Source organism: Mandrillus leucophaeus, unplaced genomic scaffold (assembly GCF_000951045.1).
Source record: "Mandrillus leucophaeus isolate KB7577 unplaced genomic scaffold, Mleu.le_1.0 Scaffold94, whole genome shotgun sequence".
Lineage (NCBI taxonomy): Eukaryota > Metazoa > Chordata > Mammalia > Primates > Cercopithecidae > Mandrillus > Mandrillus leucophaeus.
The window spans coordinates 670,275-691,091 of NW_012110252.1; the positions used below are offsets into that span (position 1 = coordinate 670,275).

General features: G+C 46.5%; 2 protein-coding genes across 2 annotated transcripts in view; one reads left to right on the top strand and one right to left on the bottom strand.

The window, feature by feature from the left end:
* The window catches only part of LCT (lactase), a 55,398-nt gene extending 39,719 nt beyond the window's left edge, over positions 1 to 15,679 (top strand). Inside the window, exons 12-17 of the mRNA XM_011970274.1 lie at positions 2,171 to 2,373; positions 5,080 to 5,189; positions 8,488 to 8,622; positions 12,668 to 12,891; positions 13,744 to 13,974; positions 14,977 to 15,679. Of these exons, the coding sequence (XP_011825664.1) occupies positions 2,171 to 2,373; positions 5,080 to 5,189; positions 8,488 to 8,622; positions 12,668 to 12,891; positions 13,744 to 13,974; positions 14,977 to 15,197 (1,124 nt within the window). The 3' untranslated portion in view covers positions 15,198 to 15,679. The remainder of the gene's footprint in view (positions 1 to 2,170; positions 2,374 to 5,079; positions 5,190 to 8,487; positions 8,623 to 12,667; positions 12,892 to 13,743; positions 13,975 to 14,976) is intronic.
* Positions 15,680 to 17,564: 1,885 nt separating this feature from the next.
* The window catches only part of UBXN4 (UBX domain protein 4), a 46,728-nt gene continuing 43,475 nt past the window's right edge, over positions 17,565 to 20,817 (bottom strand). Inside the window, exon 13 of the mRNA XM_011970276.1 lies at positions 17,565 to 19,843. Coding sequence (XP_011825666.1) covers positions 19,705 to 19,843 — 139 coding nt within the window. The 3' untranslated portion in view covers positions 17,565 to 19,704. The remainder of the gene's footprint in view (positions 19,844 to 20,817) is intronic.

Below are 20,817 nucleotides of genomic sequence, written 5' to 3' on the forward strand. Positions count from 1 at the left end.
GGCCACCATGCTTGGCTAATTGTTGTATTTTTAGTAGAAACGAGGTTTCATTATGTTGGCCAGGCTGGTCTTAAACTCCTGGCCTCAGGTAATCCGCCCGCCTCGGCCTCCCAAAGTGCTGGGATTACAGGCGTGAGCCACTGCACCCAGCCTAAATTCTTGTTAACTATATTCACCCTACAGTGCCACACATCACTAGAACTTCATCTTCTTATCTAGCTTAACTTTGTATCCATTAACCAACCTCTCCCTATCCTCCCTCCCCACTACCCTTCCCATCCTCTAGTAATCACAATTCTACTCTCTACTGCTAGGAGCTCATCTTTTTAGCTCCCACATATAAGTAAGAACATGCAGTATTTGCCTTTCTGTGCCTGACTTATTTCACTTTACATAATGACCTCCAGTTCCATCAATATTGTCACAAATGACAAGATTCATCCTTTTTTATGGCTGTATAGTATTCCATTGTATATAAATGCCACATTTTCTTTATCCATTCATCTGTTGATGGACACTTAGGTTGATTCCATATCTTGGTCATTGTAATAGTGATGCAATAAACAGGGAGATGCAGGTATCTATTTGGTATACTGACTTACTTTCCTTTGGATAAATGCCCAAAAGTAGGATTGCGGGATCCTTAAGGGTTTTGAATAAGAAATTGTGGACCTATTTTTGTGCCTTGAGAACCATCCAGTTTCCCTTTCCTTTAGTTCTGAGCTAATGAGAATAAATTTGTGTTCATCCATGTGATTCCTCAGAACACTGTGTAACAGCTGGAAAGAGCCACCAGAAGATGTGCCTCAAATCGTTATCAGAGGCATCTCCATCGGTCCTAGGTCGCCTCTTTGGTTTATACTCCTTCAACACATGAGAGGCGCCTCTCTTGGAGCATTCACTGTCGGGGATCTCTGTGTCAGCTGCTTGCATTAGCTATATTCTCCAACCCTAACGATCACAGTGGATCCCCAAGGAGCTCCAGATTATCAACTCCTGTCAATTCATTTGAGCCCGGGAGTTCAAGGCTTCAGTGAGCCATGATCATGGCACGACTGCACTCCAGCCTGGATGACAGTACATGACCCTGTCTCAAAAATAATAATAGGGCAGTTATGGTGGCTCATGCCTGTAATCCCAGCACTTTGGGAGGTCGAGGCGGGTGGATCGCCTGAGGTCAGGAGTTCAAGACCAGCCTGACCAATATGGGGAAACCCCGTCTCTACTAAAAATACAAAAATTAACGAGGCATGGTGGCGTGCGCCTGTAGTCCCAGCTACTCAGGAGGCTGAGACACGAGAATTGCTTGAACCTCTCAGCTCACTGCAATCTCCGCCTCCCAGGTTCGAGCGATTCTCCTGCCCCAGCCTTCTGAGTAGCTAGGATTACAGGTTCCTGCCACCACAGCTGGCTAATTTTTTGTATTTTTAGTAGAGACGGGTTTTGCCATATTGGGCAGGCTGGTCTTGAACTCCTGGCCTCAGGTGATCCACCTGCCTCAGGCTCCCAACGTGCTGGGATTACAGGTGTGAGCCACCCTGCCCGGCCTGGGTTGTCTTTTAAGTTTAAAAAAATCATTTGTACATGTAGTCCTTTCTGAATATAACATTGGTTTGAAGCTAACTCAATAGAAAGAAACTCCATCTCTTTAGTCTCTCTAGTTTGACTATAGTAGCTAACAGAGTTGGGCTGCAATGTCACACTTCAGCTTCAGGTGTCACCATCTGATTTGATTTGCTCCAGCCTAAGCATTTCTTAAATTGGGGGCTTTAGATTCTGTGACAGGTATCTCTATTATGGGTATTTTGCCTGAGACATACGAGTCACTCTTCTGGAGGAGGGGGACAGAAACCACCATTTATCAAGTGTCCTTCCCTTTTCCAGACACAGTGCTGCCGTGGGTGGGTTTCATACACGTTTCGTTTCCCTCTAACAAGCACTCTCTGCTGCCCATTTCACCAGGGAGAAAACTGAAAGGCTGAATTACTCACCCAAAATTACACAGCCAGGTAATAAGAGGGAGAGCCAGGGTTTGAATTCCAGTTTTCCTAAAGCCAGAATCTACACCTCTTCTCCCAAACACAGAGGGGACATCTGCAGGCAGGGACTAACAATCTCGGTCACATCCATTCTATCCATTCTCTGTTGACGTTCATGTGTATGTTTCCAGGAATCTTTGTTAGGCCTGGCACTGCCCCCTACATTGTTGGCCACAACCTAATAAAGGCTCATGCTGAGGCCTGGCATCTGTACAACGATGTATACCGCGCCAGTCAAGATGGTGTGATTTCCATCACCATCAGCAGTGACTGGGCTGAACCCAGAGATCCCTCTAACCAGGAGGATGTGGAGGCGGCCAGGAGATATGTTCAGGTCTGTTTTTCCTCTGGACACTTGTTCTTACTTTTGTCCATCTTTCCTTCCAGCCTAATGGAAACAGATTGTGAATCAAAGATTTAGGGTGTGGTGGCTCATGTCTGTAATCCCAGCACTTTGGAAGGCTGAGGCAGGAGGATTGCTTGAGGCTAGGAGTTTGAGACCAGCCTGGGCAACATAGCAAGACCTTGTCTGTTAAGAAACAAAAATTATTAGGGCATGGTGGCACACACCTATAGTCCCAGCTGCTCAGGAGGCTAAGGTGGGAGCTTGAGCCCAGGAGTTCAAGGTTGCAGTGAGCCATGATTTCAGCACCATTAAACTCCAGGTGACAGAGGGAGACCACCCCCAACCCAAAAAAAGAAGAATGGTTAGGATCTAAGCCTAGTTTTGCTATTGCCTGATTTTGTGAGCTTGGGAAAATCATCTAACTTTTTCATGCCTTAGTTTTCTCATCTTTGAACTGGAGATGCTCTACCCACCTCATAAGTTTGCTGTGATGAAAGTGATAAGGTCTATGGGGTTAGGTTGTCTTTAAGTTTTTAAAAATCATTTGTACAGGTAATTATTTCTGTAACATTGGTTTGAAGTTAACTCATAGAGAGAAATTTCCAAATCTCTTCAGTCTCTCTGGTTTGACTATAGTCACTAACAGAGCTGGGCTGCAATGTCACACATCACCTTTAGGTGTCGCCATCTAATTTGATTTGCTCCAGCCTAGGCATTTCTTTTTTTTTTTTTTTTTTTTTTTGAGACGGAGTCTTGCTCTGTCACCCGGGCTGGAGTGCAGTGGCCAGATCTCAGCTCACTGCAAGCTCCGCCTCCCGGGTTTATGCCATTCTCCTGCCTCAGCCTCCCAAGTAGCTGGGACTACAGGCACCCGCCACCTCGCCTGGCTAGTTTTTTGTATTTTTTTTAGTAGAGACGGGGTTTCACCATGTTAGCCAGGATGGTCTCAATCTCCTGACTGTAGATTCTGTGAAACTCATTAGTGCCCCTAATTTGCCAACTCAATGAGTTTAAGAACAGCATCTTTTGGTCATGGAATTTCACCTCTAGGAAGTAGAGACATTAGTAGGAAGCTGGCTGGGCATGGCGGCTCACACCTGTAATCCCAGCAGTTTGGGAGGCTAAGGCAGGCTGATAACCTGAGGTCAGGAGTTCTAAACCAGCCTGGCCAACATGGTGAGACCCCACCTCTACTAAAAATATAAAAATTACCCAGGCGTGGTGGCACATGCCTGTAGTCCCAGCTACTCTGGAGGCTGAGGCAGGAGTTGAGATGGCCATTGCACTCCAGCCTGAGTGACAGAGCGAGGCTCCATCTCCAAAAAAAAAAAAAAAAAAGGAAGCAGGTGCCAGCATGGCCTACCTTTATTTCCACCTGAACCCCTGACTGACAAGAGAAGAGAAGGAGAAGAATGATCCTCATTCATGGCACAGCTCCTCTGGCTCCTCCTAGAGTCTCTGAAAGGGCTAGAAGGTGCTGTCCCCTACATTTTGCATCAGGAAGGAAAGACAGGGGTTTCTCTCTGGACTGGTTCCCACTTTGGGCTCTGTGGAAGAGTCTGCCAACTGTGACACTATAACTCTCCTGGGGGGAACACCAAGGGCCTTGGTTTGCCAAACTCTTCACAGAAGAACTTGACAAAGATAGTCAAATTAATAAACGCAACGAAGAGCTTAATTTTCTGGTCTGCCAGTCAGCTGGGGAAACAGTTTTGAAACAAAATTAATGTATCCCTCATTTCAGACTCACAGAACTGGTGATTTAGAGCAACGTTTCCTTTTTTCCTGAAATCAAAACTTCGAATGTCAGGAAATGTTAGGCTGTCATATCTTTAGATTGAGCCACTTACTGGTGAACTGTGATACTGCAGCCATGGACTATGACAGATGCATCTCCTATTAGAATCAGCTTCCACAAAAACATCCAGTGTGTTACCTTGGAGTGGGTGCACTTAAGCCTCCTTACCAGGGCATGTGTGTTCCATGCCTCGTCTCTAACCATGAGTGGAAGCTGCCCTCACCCCAATTCCCAGCAGCAGCCAGCAGGTGAGGAGAGGATTTGGAGAGACTAAAGAAGGCTCTCAACCCCCCAGCATCATAGTGTGTGGGTGCCACGTATCTCCACCCGTGATAAGGATGGCCTAGGCCTCATTAGAGAAAATGGATCAAACAGTTCCCCATGTTGGGGCTGTGAAGGCCCATGAAGAGTTATGCTTTGTCCGGAAAGTCAGGAAAGCAAAACCTTGCATCTCAGCCCTCCCCAGAAAGTTCTGGTTGCTCCTTGGGCACTTTGATGCAGAAGTTCAGCTGCTTAGTGGTGAGAAAGGGAACCGGGAGCCTGGAGGCTTGTGGTTCTCCCTTCTCCTCTGCAGGATCTGTCCAAGGGCGGCCAGGAAGCATTTGTTGAGTTCCAGGGTCAGTGCACAGGTCAGTTCCTGTCACCTCAAGCTGTAACTATGAAGAGGTGGCCCTGCCCTCAGTGCAGCAGCAGCTGAGCAAGCACAGACCCAGCTGGGAGACCTGTGGGCACTGAAGCTGCAACAGGCAGGAGCCACAGAGAAGAAAACTTAGCCTGGGGGTCCAGAAAAAGGAGGGAGGTTGTGAGGCCCGGCACTTCTGAGCAGGGACGGTGCTGTCTCTTGCTGTACCCACCTGTAATGCCTGGGCTGACTGTCTCCCCAACCCCACCCACAGTTCATGGGAGGCTGGTTTGCACATCCTATTTTCAAGAATGGAGATTACAACGAGGTGATGAAGACGCGGATCCGTGACAGGAGCTTGGCTGCAGGCCTCAACAAGTCTCGGTAAGGGCCTGGTGCCCGCAGTGCTGAGGGCATGGCGTCGGGGTCGCAGAGGCATGTCTCGGGCAAGTTACCATAACTGAGCTTCTTTGCTTGCTGGGAAGTTACATGTGATCATATATGTAAAGCTTAGCCCAGTACCTGGCACTGCTATGTGCTTGACAGAGGGGGGTTGCTATTATGGTTATTATATTGCAGAACAGCCAGGAAATCTGTCCCAAGGATATCCACCTCTGAGCAACCCCACTCCACCACTCCACAGATAAATCCCAGCTCATCCTATCCCATTTCATCACCGCACGTGCGCATGTGGGTGGCAGTGGGTGAGTCAGGTTTGTGCTTTGCATCATTTGGCCAGCAGGTGGCGATGGTTTGCACCAAAGCGTCCCTCGTTACCCACCCGCCCCTTCTTGTCAAGGAAGGAGTAGCAAAGTCAGCAGCCAACGTTTACGCATCTTCTGTTGGTATCTTTATTTCTACTTAAATATGAGTAAAGTGAGGCGCAAAGATTAGGGCAAGGTCGGTCACCCAGCTATTAAGAGATGAAGCTGAGATTTGCAGCCAAGCTGTCTGCCCCCAGGGCGCATGCTGGGGGCTTGAGTCATGCCGGTGGGGCGAGAGGTGTGGTGTGTGGAAGCGCGGGAAGCGGGGGTCACTGCCCGTGGGAACATGCCCACCGCTCCAAGGCCGGTGGGAATCAGGTGTGAATTCCCAACACAGTCTTTGAGTCCTGTCCCCAGACGCCCCCATAGAGCCCAGCTGAGGATTAAAAATCCAGCTCCCAGGCTGGGCGCGGTGGCTCACGCCTGTAATCCCAGCACTTTGGGAGGCCGAGGGGGGCGGATCACTTGAGGTCAGGAGGTCAAGACCAGCCTGGCCAACATGGCGAAACCCTGTCTCTACTAAAAATACAAAAATTAGCCGGGCGCGGTGGCGGGGGCTGTAATCCCAGCTACTTGGGAGGCTGAGGCCAGAGAATCGCTTGAGCTCAGGAGGCAGAGGTTGCAGTGAGCCGAGATGGCGCCACTGCCCTCCAGCCTGGACGACAGAGGGAGACTCTGTCTCAAAAAACAAAGAAAAAAGAAAAAGAAAAGCCAGCTCCCACCTCACAATGCACACCCCGGCCTAGTTAGAGTAAGTGCCGCAGAGCAGGCTGTGCCTAAAGGTCTAATCTGTGAACTGTGATCTGCAGCGAAACCGGTGAGCGTGCGGCCGGTCCGCACAAGTTTGCCGAGCACCTACCATTAGACCGAGCCAGGGCCAGAGGGAGGGGTCCACGGAAGGAGAGGATTCCAAGTCGGTTCCTCAAGCTGCTGACAGATCAGCTGGAAAGACAGTGCTCCATGGAATCCCATTCCCCAGGCTCTTCAGTACAAAGAAAACTCAGCAGATGAGATCAGGGTGGACCGGGTAGACCCAGGAGATTTCATGGACAAGGCAGGACATCAGCTGAGCTGGGCCTTGACAGGGGATAGAGTGCAGGAGATTACAGGTCATTCCTTCTAAGGGGCAGGGTTGTGAAGACAGGCCTAGAGGTAATAATGAGTGGGGTGCCAGAAGCTGAGAGTGGGGGAGACCAGCCCAGCGGCAGTGAAGGGGCTGAGGCCACATGGTGAAGGGCCTGGAAGCCACGTGCAGGGCATTGGCTTTGGGGCCACAGGCCATTGCTGGCTTCTGAGCGGAGGCATCAGGTACATGAGGAGGCTGTGCTTTGGTTTTCTCCCATCATCTCAGAAACCCCAGGGAAGGAAGGTTCTTGATCCCTCAGGTTAACGGTCACAGAAAGGTCAAGATGAAAGTGTCAGAGGCATCTCTGGGCCACACCTAAACCAGAAGCACCAGGTCTCCCTGTCAGCATGCGCATGCAGTCAAGATCATCTGTAAACACCGCACACAAGTGTTTATTGGTCAGGTTCTGCAGGACAGAGGCTTTTCACTCAGAGTGCCTGGAAAATGCTCCATCTACACGTTAAGAAGACAAAGTTCCCAGGCTCACATGTAATCCCAGCACTTTGGGAGGCTGAGGCAGGAGGATTGCTTGAGACCAGAAGTTCAAGACCAGCCTGGGCAACATAAAACTTTGTCTTTACAAAAAAATTAAAAATTATCTAGGCATGGTGGCACACACCTATATTCCCAACTACTTGGGAGGCTGAGGTGGGAGGACTGCTTGAGCCCAGGAGACTGAGGTTGCAGTGAGCTATGATCTCACCACTTCACTCCAGCTTCAGGGGGCGTGCAGTGTCCCCAGGAGGGCAGAGCGAGACGCTGTCTGAAAACAAAAGAAAAAGAAAGAAAGAAAACAAAGTTCAGTGAAATCAGGAGAACTGAGAAATTCAAACTCAAATACTCAATTTGCAAATTATTTGCCCTGCTACTTTGAAGATCTTGAAGCTCTTATTATTATTATTGCTAAAGTTGGAGAAAAAGAGGCATGCCTAACCAAACCCAACAGGAAGGAGCAGAGAAACTTGGAAAGGGCAGAAAACGGAGATACAAATTATACAAGATACAGGGCCGGGCGCGGAGGCTCATGCCTGTAATCCCAACACTTTGGGAGGCTGAGGTGGGTGGATCATTTGAGGTCAGGAGTTCAAGACCAGCCTGGCCAACATGGTGAAACCCCATCTCTACCAAAAATACAAAAAATTAGCCAGGAGTCGTGGCGGGCGCTTGTAGTCCCAGCTACTCAGGAGCCTGAGGCAGGAGACTTAGGAGGTTGAACCCAGGAGGCGGAGGTTGCAGTGAGCTGAGATCGCGCCACTGCACTCCAGCCTAGGTGACAGAGTGAGACTCAGACACCAGGAAAAAAAGAAATTATACAAAGTCTAACTTTACAAACATACGGAAGAGTCTTGGGTATGTACCTCAGGTATACTCTTGATTTTGAAATCTGTCATAGATGCTAAATATCAGAATTTGCATATGTTAATGTTTGAAGGAAATGAAGAACTGTGCATGCATGTGTGTGCGTGCATGTGTGTGTATGTGCGTGTGTGTGCGTGCATGTGTATGTGCATGTGTGTGCGTGCATGTGTGTGTATGTGCGTGTGCGTGTGTGTGGTCCTTCAGGTTTCAGAGGCTCTTGCAGAGACCTAGGGAAGCCAGGTTTTTGGTCTGGGCAGGAGGAGCCGCAGGTACTTCCTGCACTGCCTGAAGGACCTGTTCGTCCCTTCCCGTTCCCCCAGTCACTGCCAAGTGCCTGGGGTTCAGAGTACTCCCCCACCCCAGCCCCATGACATTCTCTTCTCAAAGCGTGGCTCTCCCTGACGCCCTGCCCTTAATGGCTTCTTCCATCCAGGCTGCCAGAATTTACAGAGAGTGAGAAGAGGAGGATCAACGGTACCTATGACTTTTTTGGGTTCAATCACTACACCACTGTCCTGGCCTACAACCTCAACTATGCCACTGCCATCTCTTCTTTTGATGCAGACAGGTAAGTCCACCAACAGGGCGCCCGTAGCCATCTCTGGAAAAGGCAGAAAGGTGCGCCTTGGCTGTGCCCTCTGAGGCCTGCCCAGCCTCAGAATAGGGCCTCCAACGCCGAATGTGGCAGGGTTTGCAAGACGCTCACCACCCCACAGATCCCAAGGAAATCTCCAGCAAGCAGGAGGGAGAGGAGGCCGGATCCCCAGGGCATCTCCCATCAGGGCACACGTGCTTGGCTTTTTGTTTTATTTCATTTTTAAAGTTTATTTATTTATTTTGTGTTCTTTTTCACAGGCTGCTCAACTTTCAAAATGCTTGGTTTTTAAAAAGGATTTTCAAGAAAAAAATTTATTTAGGTTTTATCAAAATTCACTTTAATGTTAATAAATATTACAATAATACAAGAGTAAAATTTTATTTTCTCTTTTAAACAATGCTTTTATGAAGTAGAGATAGTAAAAGATTTTGGTTCACCTTTTAAGTAACGGTTTTTATTTTTATTCTATTCGTTTTTTTTTAGACAGAGTCTCGCTTTGTCACCAGGCTGGAGTGCAGCAGCACAATCTTGGCTCACTGCAACCTCCGCCTCCCGGGTTCAAGCGATTCCCCGGCCTCAGCCTCCAAGTAGCTGGGATTACAGGCGCGCACCACCACGCCTGGCTAATTTTTTTTGTTTACTTGTTTGTTTGTTTGTTTGCTTTGTATTTTAGTAGAGACAGGGTTTCACCATGTTGGTCAGGCTGGTCTCTATCTCCTGACCTCAGGTGATCCACTCGCCTCAGCCTCCCAAAGTGCTGGGATTACAGGTGTGAGCCACCGCGCCTGGCCGATTGTCTTTTTCTTTATATCTATTTATCTAGAGACTTTTCCATCCATATCCTGTATGGTTTTTTAAATGTCTCCAAGTTAATTTTCACCTTTCTCTAGTACCTCCTTGAGTATCTTAATAATCAACCTTCTGAATTCTTCATCTGGCAACTCAGGGATTTCTTCTTGGTTTGGATCCATTGCTGGAGAGCTAGTGTGACCTTTTGGGGATCTTATAGAACCTTGCTTTGTCATATGACCTTTTCTGGTTCCTTCTTATCTGGGGAGACTGTTTCACTGGAAAGATCTGGAATCAAGGGCTGCTGTTCAGATTATTTTGTCCCACTGGGTGATCCCTTGATGTGGTGCTCGCCCGCTTCCCCTCGGGATGGGGCTTCCTGAGAGCCAGACTGCAGTGATGGCCATTGCCCCTCTGGGTCTCTCCACCCAGCAGGACTGCTGGGATCTGAACTGGTGCTGAGGAATGTCTGCAGAGTCCTGTGATGGGATCTGTCATCCGGCCTCCCAGCCATGGATACCAGCACCTGCTCCAGTGGAGGTGCAGGGGAGTGAAGTGGAGTCTGTGCGGGTCGTTTGTTGTGGTTTTCTCACACGCTGGTCATGCTAGCAGTGAAGTTGTCATGTGGACAGACTCAGGACGTCTGGTCAGCCAGGATGTTGCAGGCGGTGGAATTTGTTGTTGTTTTCTCCTTCTTTGGAGCAGGATTGTTCTGAGTTGCTGTAATGGGGTGAGTTGGTTGGTCTCCAGCTAGGAGGTGGCACTTTCTTTTTTCTTTTCTTTTTTTTTTTTTGAGGCAGAGGTCTTGCTCTGTCGCCCAGGCTGGAGTGCAGTGGCGCGATCTCGGCTCACTGCAAGCTCCGCCTCCCGGGTTCACGCCATTCTCCTGCCTCAGCCTCCCAAGTAGCTGGGACTACAGGCACCCGGCACCACGCCCGGCTAATTTTTTGTACTTTTAGTAGAGACGGGGTTTCACCATGTTAGCCAGGATGGTCTCGATCTCTTGAGCTCGTGATCCACCCGCCTCGACCTCCCAAAGCGCTGGGATTACAGGCGTGAGCCACCGCGTCTAGCCTGGGGGTGGCCCTTTCAAGAGAGGAGGTGATGCTTTCAAGAGAGGAGATGGCACTTTCACGGTGGCACTTTCAAGGTGCTTTCCCCTTCTGGTGCCACCAGCTGCAGTAGTAGAAGGGGGATTATAAGCTTGCCCTACGTTGGCCAGGGTACGTATTCGGGTTTCTCAGGTGATGGGCGGGGCCATAGAACTCCCAGGAGTTCGTGTCTTTGGTCTTCAGCTCCCAGCAAAGGTAGAGAAAGACCATCAGATGGGGGCAGCGTTAGGCATGTCTGAGCTCAGACTCTCCTTGGGTGAGGCTTGCTGCGGCCACTGTGGGGAATAGAGGGCTGGTTCTCAGGCCAGTGGAGTTCTGTTCCCAGGGAGATTGTGGCTTCCTCTGCTGTGTCATACAGGTTGCTAGGGAAGTTGGGAAAACTGGCCGTCACAAGCCTCACCCAGCTACCATGCAGCCAGCCAGGCCAGTCTCACTCCTGCCGTGCCCTGCCAACAGTGCGCGGGGCAGAGCTCTCACCCCGGGCTACAAGCCTCCTCTCTGAGAAAGCAAGCAGGGCTTTCAGGCCTTGCCCCTCCCCACCTGCCCACACTGTTGACTGGGGCTTCGGTGCTTTTATCTGCACTTCTTGTTTGCCGCCAAGATTCTGCTCAGGAAAATTCATGCTTCTAGTTGAAATTAAGTTCAGCTAGAAGCTTCCTTCATCCTTCCCTTCCCTAATTCCACTGGCTTCCTTCCCCAAGGACCGCTGTAGGATAAAGTCAGGAATGGCTTCCCTGGGCTCAAACTGGGGACAGGGAGTGGCTAAGGGCTCTTCCTACTGCTTCTTCTACTTTTACATTTCACTGGGCTCCCTAAATCCACTTGCATTCTAGGTAAGGTTAAATCCTTCTCCTATGATCTGGATGTTCAGGTCCCCAGAGAGGATGCGTGTTCAGAGGCAGACCTTCCCCTTCTCACACTTTGGGAACTCACAGTTCTGTAGCTGTCTCATGGCGTTTGCAGCAGCATTCTGCTTCTTTCAAAGGGTCTATGAATTCTTTGGGTTTTTCTGGTATGTTCCTGCAGTAGTTCTTGGAGCAATAGTTCACAACGTGAGTCTCCACACACTGTTCTGTCCATCCAAGTGGGAGCTGTACCTAAGTCCTGTCTCCTATCTGCCATTTTCAGAAAATCTCATTTTGTTCCTTTTCTATGAAGCATCTTTCCACACCAGTAGCTCTGACTGTGTTCAGGTTCTTTCTTTGAAAACCAGCCCCTCCACTCCCACTGCATCCTGAAACCCCCGCCGAGTTAGGCTCACCAAGGGGGCTGAGGAGACTCCAGGACACCCCTCTACTCCTTCTGATTCTCCCTCCCTCTCATCAGCGCTGGGGCTGTCTCCTGGGAGACCTCCACTTGTGCTTATGAAATGGCCCACATTCAATTCAGCTGAGTCAGATAAATCCCGGTGCTGATAAAACTAACTTTTTTTTTCTCCTGAAGGATCTGAGTGTAAGAAGTGTGTAAATGCTTGGTCCTTATTTGACATGTGCGACTACAGGTGATCAGGCTTCTGTGGCCTCCCCCAGCAGGCACCCCTGTGGCAGGAGCTGTCCCCTCTCCTTGTCCATCACTGAAGAGAGAGGCCAGGCTCTTGGACACTTGAAGGAGGTGCCAGCCTGTCCGCTGCCTGTCAGCAGACAAAGCAGGGCCCCAAGTATTGATGCCTGTGGCCACACCCGTGGTCTGCATGTGGCACTGACTAGACACGGGTGGCTTGGGGGAGCCCATTCTCTGGAGAACAGCACTGGTGTCCATCGGAAGTCTGGAGCTGGGGACACCCAGAGCCTTTCAGAGCTGCTGTAAGGAGCCACCTATTCAGAGTAGTGGAGGGCTGGGCTCCATGAGCAAGAACATGCTCTGCACAGGCAGAGAAATGGAAGGGCGGAGAGCTGAGTGGCTCGTCCAGTGCTATACCAGCACAGAGTGCAGGCAGCTAGAACCAGCAAAAGGAGGAGAATTTGAGGCAATTTGATTCTTCTGGGGTTAGTATGATTCTTAAGGCCAGACAAAACCTAAGGCTTTTCCTGGTCTAGGTCCTGTTTCGTGTTTCATGTAAAGGGCCTCTTGAGATTTACGTAACAATACCTCACCTTTAGTTTTTGAACTTGTAGAGGAGTTGCCTCCATCGCAGATCGCTCGTGGCCAGACTCTGGCTCCTCCTGGCTGAAGATGACGCCTTTTGGCTTCAGGAGGATCCTGAACTGGTTAAAGGAGGAATACAATGACCCTCCGATTTATGTCACGGAGAATGGAGTGTCCCAGCGGGAAGAAACAGACCTCAATGACACTGCAAGGATCTACTACCTTCGGACTTACATCAACGAGGCCCTCAAAGGTACGACGGGCCCACCCCTCCCCAGTGTGCCGCTTTCCCTGTTGGAAACATGTGCCATCTGCACTGCGGGAGGGTGATCAGTGTCCTTGGGCCACAGTAAGAAAAGAACGCTAAGGTTTCTTGCTGCTGTTGGGCGTAAGCCTTGCTTTAGGGCTGTGCTCTGAGTTTTTTCCTTCCTATGTCTAAGCTCAGCAAGCAAGCCCAGTGGCCTGATGCCACCAAACCCTAGTTCCTGGCCTGAGTCACTTGCTCCCCGTGATCCTCCCTGATGTCAGAACAGCAGTGCCCTCCTGAGAACGGTCTGGGTAGGGCCCAGGAGGAGTAGGCTGTGTGGTTACCTGTGGGGTCTCTTGGTCTCCAAACCAAAGTTTGAGGCTCTTGGCTCAGCCCTAGCAACTTGAGATGGGACCATGAGGATAAGAGAACGGAACAAATGCTGAGTAAAAGATCAAGCAATGCACCAGCAAAGGAAATGATTAGAACAATCCTACCCAGCTGAAATCTATTCCATCTAAGGGCTATTTTCTATAGGGAGGAGCATGAACATTCTAAGGCACTGACCAAGATCATGGATAGAAGTGTAGCCCGGGGGAATTAGTCCACCCATGTTCCCAACTACCATTCAGGGCTGAGCCCTTCTGGAAAGATGCTGGTGGCTCTGCATCTCCATCCACAGAGGACCCCACGAGCATGCAAAGGAAGGGGCAGCTTTCTTACAAAGCTGAAGCCAAAGCTTACCACCATCTATGAGAACGGTGGGGAGCACAGTAGGCAGACCTGGCTTCCGAAGGCCTGGCAGGAAGGTGCCTTCTGAGATAGGAAACTTATGCCCAGCCCTCTGTGTTTGAGCAGCTGTGCAGGACAAGGTGGACCTTCGAGGATACACAGTTTGGAGTGCGATGGACAATTTTGAGTGGGCCACAGGCTTTTCAGAGAGATTTGGTCTGCATTTTGTGAACTACAGTGACCCTTCGCTGCCAAGGATCCCCAAGGCATCAGCCAAGTTCTATGCCTCTGTGGTCCGATGCAATGGCTTCCCTGACCCCGCTACAGGGCCTCACGCTTGTCTCAACCAGCCAGAAGGTGAGATGTGGCTCTGGGAGGACATAAAGCCTAAGGGTGAGGGGCAGGTGGAAGGGCCTCTCTCAGTCTGTTTTCTTCTAGTTTATTTCCCTCCTCTATGCTGCTCCATCTCCTTCATTCATTCAACAAATGCTTATTTTCTTTGAATGCTCCAGACATTCAAAGGACGCTTAGGGTCAATGTTACACCTAGAAACCAGAGCCCTGGTCTGGGAATAAGCAGGTCTAGACTTTTCTTCCAGCCCTACCACTGACTTGCTGTGCACCCATAGATAAGAAACCAGGCACACGCTTCTGGGCAGTTACAAGGATCAAATAAGAGGATCATGAAAGTACAATGCCTGCACTATGTGGGTGCCCCATATTTGTTAAATGAAAGAGTATAAATCACTACACAAATATAAATGACAATTATCCAGTTTCAATTATACAGCCTGATGAGAATCCTTCATCTGAAAATTCAAAATCCAAAATACTCCAGAATCTGAAACTTTTTGAGCACTGGCATGACAACACAAATGGAAAATTCAACACCTGACCCCATGCGACAGGTCACAGTCAAAACACAGTTAAAGCTTTGTTTCATGCACACAATTATTTAACATAGTTATATAGAATTACCTTCACACCATGTGGATAAGTTGCATATAAAACATATATGAATTTCATATTTATACCTGGGTCCCATCCCCAAAATATCTCATTATGTATATGCAACTATTCCAAAATCTTAAAATATCCCAAATCTGAAACACTTCTGATCCCAAGCAAGCATGTCAGATAAGGGATATTCAACCTGTATTCTAATTGCTGATAGAGATGTTTAAAAAATACAACTGCTTAACTTCACTCAGTGGCTCCTGACACACAGTGAAAGACCTCCACCTCAGCAACCCATCAATGGCTGTGCAGATTTGGGGTACTGTGCAGCCTCTGCTGGGGTCTCAGAGATCTGAGAACTCAATCAGTGCCAGAGCACCAACCACCCTGTGTCCTCTCCTAGATGCTGGACCCACCGTCAGCCCTGTGAGAGAAGAGAAGGTGCCGTTCCTGGGGCTAATGCTTGGCCCTGCAGAGGCACAGACAGCTTTGTACGTTCTCTTTTCTCTGGTGCTTCTTGGAGTCTGTGGCTTGGCATTTCTCTCATACAAGTACTGCAAGCGTTCTAAGCAAGGGAAAACACAACCAAGCCAACAGGAATTGAGCCCAGTGTCTTCGTTCTGATGAGTTACCACCTCAAGTTCTGTGAAGCAGGCCTAGTTTCTTCATCTACCTTTGCTGGCTACCAAACTCCTTGGGGTCTTGGACTCTGCTCATGCTGGACTTCTCCATAAAGTCCTGCTGCAACGTTAAAGACGACTTTAATCTTGAAGGATTTCCAGTTACTGATTAAAATGGAAATATCTGCATCTTGCTCCAGTATCAGTTCATTTGGGCATTTGAGGAGCAAGTAGCTCTTGCAGAAACGTGCAGATACTGGTCTAGTGGGGTCTGTGAACCACTTACTTCAACTTAAGGGGCTGTTTTAACTTTCAGAGTTAAGGGTTAAGTTGTTAAGGGAGTAAAAACCATAAAAAAACCTTTCTATAAGAAGAAATCAACTCGATTGCATAGACTGCAATATCATCTCTGCCCTTCTGCAAGCTCTCCCTAGCTTCACATCTTGTTTTCCAGAAAATAAAAACAGCAGACTGTTCTTTCTCCTATGGTTGCCTCTCCTTGAGAAAGTAGGTTCAAGAGAAATTGTGAAGTCACACAAGCCATCTGGAGTTCCCATTAAGCTTTCTCACCAGACCAAGTCTTTCTGTTGACATTACATTCCTTGGGGCAAATACCACAACATGCAGAAAGTGGCCTTTTCCCACCCCACAAACACCCCCACTGCCACTTTTTATGCCATCCCCAGCTCTCTCTCCCATCTGACCTTGGTTCATTTAGCCTGTTTCCTTCCTCCTTTCCCAATTTGTGGTAGTTCTAAAATGCACGTAGGTCAACTATCCGTATTCGTTTGTGTCTTCCCAAATGCTATTCCTTCCACCTAGGATGCCTTTTCTTCTGAAAATGCCTTCAAGTCTCAGCTGAAATAATGTACTTCCTCCTCTGAATGGCTTCCCTGAAATCCCCAGGCAGATTCTCCTTCGTCTGCTTTGCTTGTAAATATCCCCTAGTACAACTTGACCATCCAGTTTCTATACTGGAATTGTGTATTTCTCTATCAGCTTCTTAAGGCCAAGGACCATGTCTCATTGTCTCTGGCAAGCACAACTTGGAGACAGCAATGAAAAGCACAAATGCTCCTTTCGTGTGTTCACCCATTCACATAGCATTTCCAGGGCAGTGGTGGGAGCAGAGAGATGTTCTTCATAATCCCCTCAAATGTGCTGAGACACAATCTCAGTGTGAAACACCTAAACACTTGATTGGCCCATATATTACATCTGGATAGCTGGGAAAATGTTTTGTAAAAACAGAGTAATTTCGGGCTGGTCTTAAAAGAATGATCATACTTGAAATTTGCTTCTTGTAAGCATTCCTTTCCCTCTCAAAACGTTCCAACGCCATGAGTCCCAACCTGGCAATCAGGAGCTTGTGGTGCACAAGCATTTTTCTCCATCAATCGACTGGAAAAGTTTGTCAGATGGGGCTGGGGGTGGTTCTAAAATTGATATTAAAGACATTCCTTGGCCGGGCGCGGTGGCTCACACCTGTAATCCCAGCACTTTGGGAGGCCGAGGTGGGCGGATCACGAGGTCAGGAGATCGAGACCATCCTGGCTAACACGGTGAAACCCTGTTCTCTACTAAAAATACAAAAAATTAGCTGGGCGTGGTGGCGGGCGCCTGTAGTCCCAGCTACTCAGGAGGCTGAGGCAGGAGAAGGCAGAGCTTGCAGTGAGCCCAGATAGCGCCACTGCACTCCAGCCTGGGTGACAGAGCGAGACTCCGTCTCAAAAAAAAAAAAGGGGGGGAGAAAATGTTTACCGCATATGCTAGCAAATGGCTTTAATGTACACAGGAGTCTTACAAATCAGTAAGAAAAATATGAAAACAAAAAAATTGGCAAGCAATACACAGAATTCTCAAAGTAAGTCAGACTGATCAATAACATCAAGATGCTAACTTCATTCATGATAAATACAATGCATACGAGATACGTATCATTTCTCATCTACCATTTTGACAAAGCTAACAGTGTGATAACGCAGTGTTGGCGAAGGTGTGGGAAATGGACATTCTCGACTGCTGGCAGGGGTTCAAATTCACAGTTTGTAGAGGAGGCAATGCAACAACATCTTTAATAATCCAAACTGAAAACACTCTTCTTTCACTTAGCAAGTTATACAAACACAGTTGAAAGGTATATTTTCACAGTAAGACTATACCTCCCGCCCAAGGTTGCTTATGGTAGCAATTTTTGTAATAGAAGAACAAACATGTTTAATAACCACTGAATGTCACCAGAACATGGACAGTAAGCTGAGTGCAGTAACATTCATCAAGCAGAATGCTATGCAACCATTAAGAATGAGGTAGCTCGGTGTCGACAGGAAAAGATCTCAAGACTATGTAAGCAAAAAAGCAAGATGCAGGGTAGAATATATAATATGATCCCATTTATTTAAAAAATAAAGATTACATATTTGCTTATATTCGCATACAAATTTTCTGAAAATTACATAAGAAACTGTTAATAGATTACCTCTGGAGAATAGCACTGGGGTAAGAGGTGAGGAGGAATTCTCATTTTACAGCCTTATATACTGTTGTGATTTTTTTTTTACCATGTACTTTTTTAAAATACAAAATTGAGGAGGGATTCTCCTACTCCAAAATTACGAAGCATTCTTTTATGTACATTTCTCTAAGAGTTATATTTGATATTTTTCAAGGCAAACTAACTTGAGGTACTCCATGTTTTTCCAAATGTATTTCTAATAATTATTAGTAGAGTCACACCTATTTGACAGCTTTTTAAAAAAGTCACATATTGCTGTATTTTTAAAGATGACAAACCTTTATTTAAATGGGATGCTTGCTGGAGATTTTCTTTTTCAAACTCACTTTTTAAGTTACGGAAATAATATCACTGCTGAAAATTTGGAAAACATATAAGGGTGCCAAAAATACCACTAAGATCACATAAACCAATCTTACCATTATTAATGTTTTGGTGTGTTTTCTTTCTTTACATATATATTAATACCTAGTACTATCTATGTAGAAAATGTGTTTGCAAAGCTGAGATAACACTGTACCTATAGCTCTGGATCCTGCTTCTTTTGCCCAACACTTAACAGATGCTCAGTAAACATATTAAACCAAGTTGTTAATTAGTATTGTACCATTTCGCCTCATCAAAAATTACTTCTATAGAAGGCATTTAGTTGGTTTCCAGTTCTTGAGTAAAATAAATAACACTTAATGAATATGTCTATACCTAAACGCTGTCTGCATTTATGATTTAGAAAAAGCTACTGGATCAAACAGTATGAAATATTTTAAGTTTCTGATAAATGTTTTTCAGAATTATACTGGTTTTCACTCCACCAACAGCGCAGCCTGTGTTGCTGTTTCCTTGCCAACACTGTCACCATTTTTAAAAGTCGCTGTTATTTCACAGGTAAAAAATAGAAAGTTTGCTCTGAGAAAATTTCTTTCTCCCATTACAAAATAAAGTCACAGTCTTTCCATATGTCCACTCAAGAGTGCTATCTTCCAATCTAAAACAGAGGAACCGTTTTCAAACATCATTAGTTCAGTGGTCTCCACTAATAAAGACATATGGATAAAGTAACATGTAAGTCAGATAAGAATCTCAACTTAAGAAAAACCAAATGACTAAAAGCATATCTTTAGTCTATACTTCTTGTCCTATAGGTACTCTAGGTCCTTGTGTAATTATTGAGGACAAAACTTCAATTAAAGGTGAGAGGGAAAACTAGGTTGCAGACTAGCAGCTGTTTTGCATCAACTTTATGCAAACAAAGCGATGCCTCACTGACTTAGGAGACAAGTCACATGGCAGCAGTTTGTGTCAGAAAATTTCTTTCTTCAGTGATATTTAAGGTAACATAGCCAGCTACTTTCCCGAGACAGCTCCAGGGCAATACTGGGGAAAAAACAAAACAGAGATGCAGGACCTCAACAGAGCCCTGAGCAACAAAAAGATGCTAGATAACAAACTCAAAGCAAAAATAAGATCATTCCAATTTTTGGGAAAGTTTTTTTATTCAGTGTTTAAGTAAGATTAAAAACTACAAGATTCTGCTTGCAGCTGATGAGCAAAAAGAGAAGTTAAACATAAATTCTCATCTGATTAGCTAGTTAAAATGCTCTGACACAGAGTCAAATTACTCAGTGACATACCAGTTACTTTGGGCTTAAGAGTCTTGGAGCAAATTAGCTCTAAAAACGTGTCATCTGACAGCACAGGGCTAATAAGCATATGAAATACTGAGTAAGAAGCTGATGGAGGCAGGCTGCGGCAGACTTTTTGGTTCTTTTAGGCTTCTAGCAGTGGCTGGCGTATAAGCAAGGACCTAGCAGACAGTTATTTCCTGTCTTTACTTTTCTGAGTTAAACACCTTCAACCCACACCCACTAAGCAGAAATAGAGAGACATTTTATAGACCAGTTGGAAACGATAAAGCAGTCCCACTTCTCCAGTAGAATTTTAGTTGAATTAAATCATAAGAGAAACAATGATTATTGCACATATTATACTTGTCACACTACATCTGTTGAGTGGAATTTCCATTCCAAGTGTTGTTTTCATCTTCACCATCATCTTGAGTCCTTAATCTGTATATTTTCCCCTCCTTTTTAAAGTCGTCTCCACGTTTTTCCAGCACTCTTTTTCTCACTGGTTCCCTGATATGACAAAAGAGGGAGCAAAGGGAAGATGTCATAAAAAAAAAACAACAGTAATACAAGCTGTTTCCTTCCAACTTCCATCACTACAGGCAACTAAGTTTTACTTTTAATGCCATCTAAACTAAGGAAAGTCCATGGGAGACCATTGTATCTACTAGACTTTAGTACTAGACTTTAGTAGTCTTTGGTAGTGTAGTTTCATCTGATCTCTAAGTCAAGCCAGCCAGCCAAATCATATATTCCATTTCCATTGTGTTTCTTAGTGACTTACTAAGCTTTAGAGGAGTGTGACCATTTGCCAACTAATCTTCCTTTGTTATTTATGCAAGCTGACATACCTACTAAAACATTTGTAACTTAGCACTCTAGAGACTATCCAAAGCTCCAGTCAGCTTGACAGAAAGGGTCAATTTTTAATCCTTCACAAAATCTTTAAGAATGACTTATTTATAAACAATTAAGAATAAAGAGGACTTCCTCATCTGAAAATACAAAGGTATAAGGATAAAATTTAAGCCAACAGACTTTTGTTAACTCTAGAGGGGACAGAGAAAAAAGGAAAAATAACAGTGGAACACAAAGCTTCACCCTGTCTTTGACACAACTTTTATTCCATCCTTTGTTCCAATCTAAGACCTTTCTCTTATTTGAAAAAAGTGTTTTTTTTTTTTTTTTTTTTTTTTTTGAGACAGGGTCTCCCCTCTGTTGCCCAGGCTAGAGTGCAGTGGCATGATCATGGTTCACTGCAGCCTCAAAACTCCGGGGCTCACACAATCCTCCTGCCCCAGCTTCCCAAGCAGCTGAAACTAAAGGCACATGCCATCATCACACAGAGCTCATTAAAATTTTTTTTTGTAGAGATGGAGTCTCACCATGTTGCCCAGGCTGGTCTCAAACTCTTGGCCTCAAGTGATCCTTGTGCCTCAGCTTCCCGAAGAGCTGGGATTACAAGTATGAGGTACCACACCCAG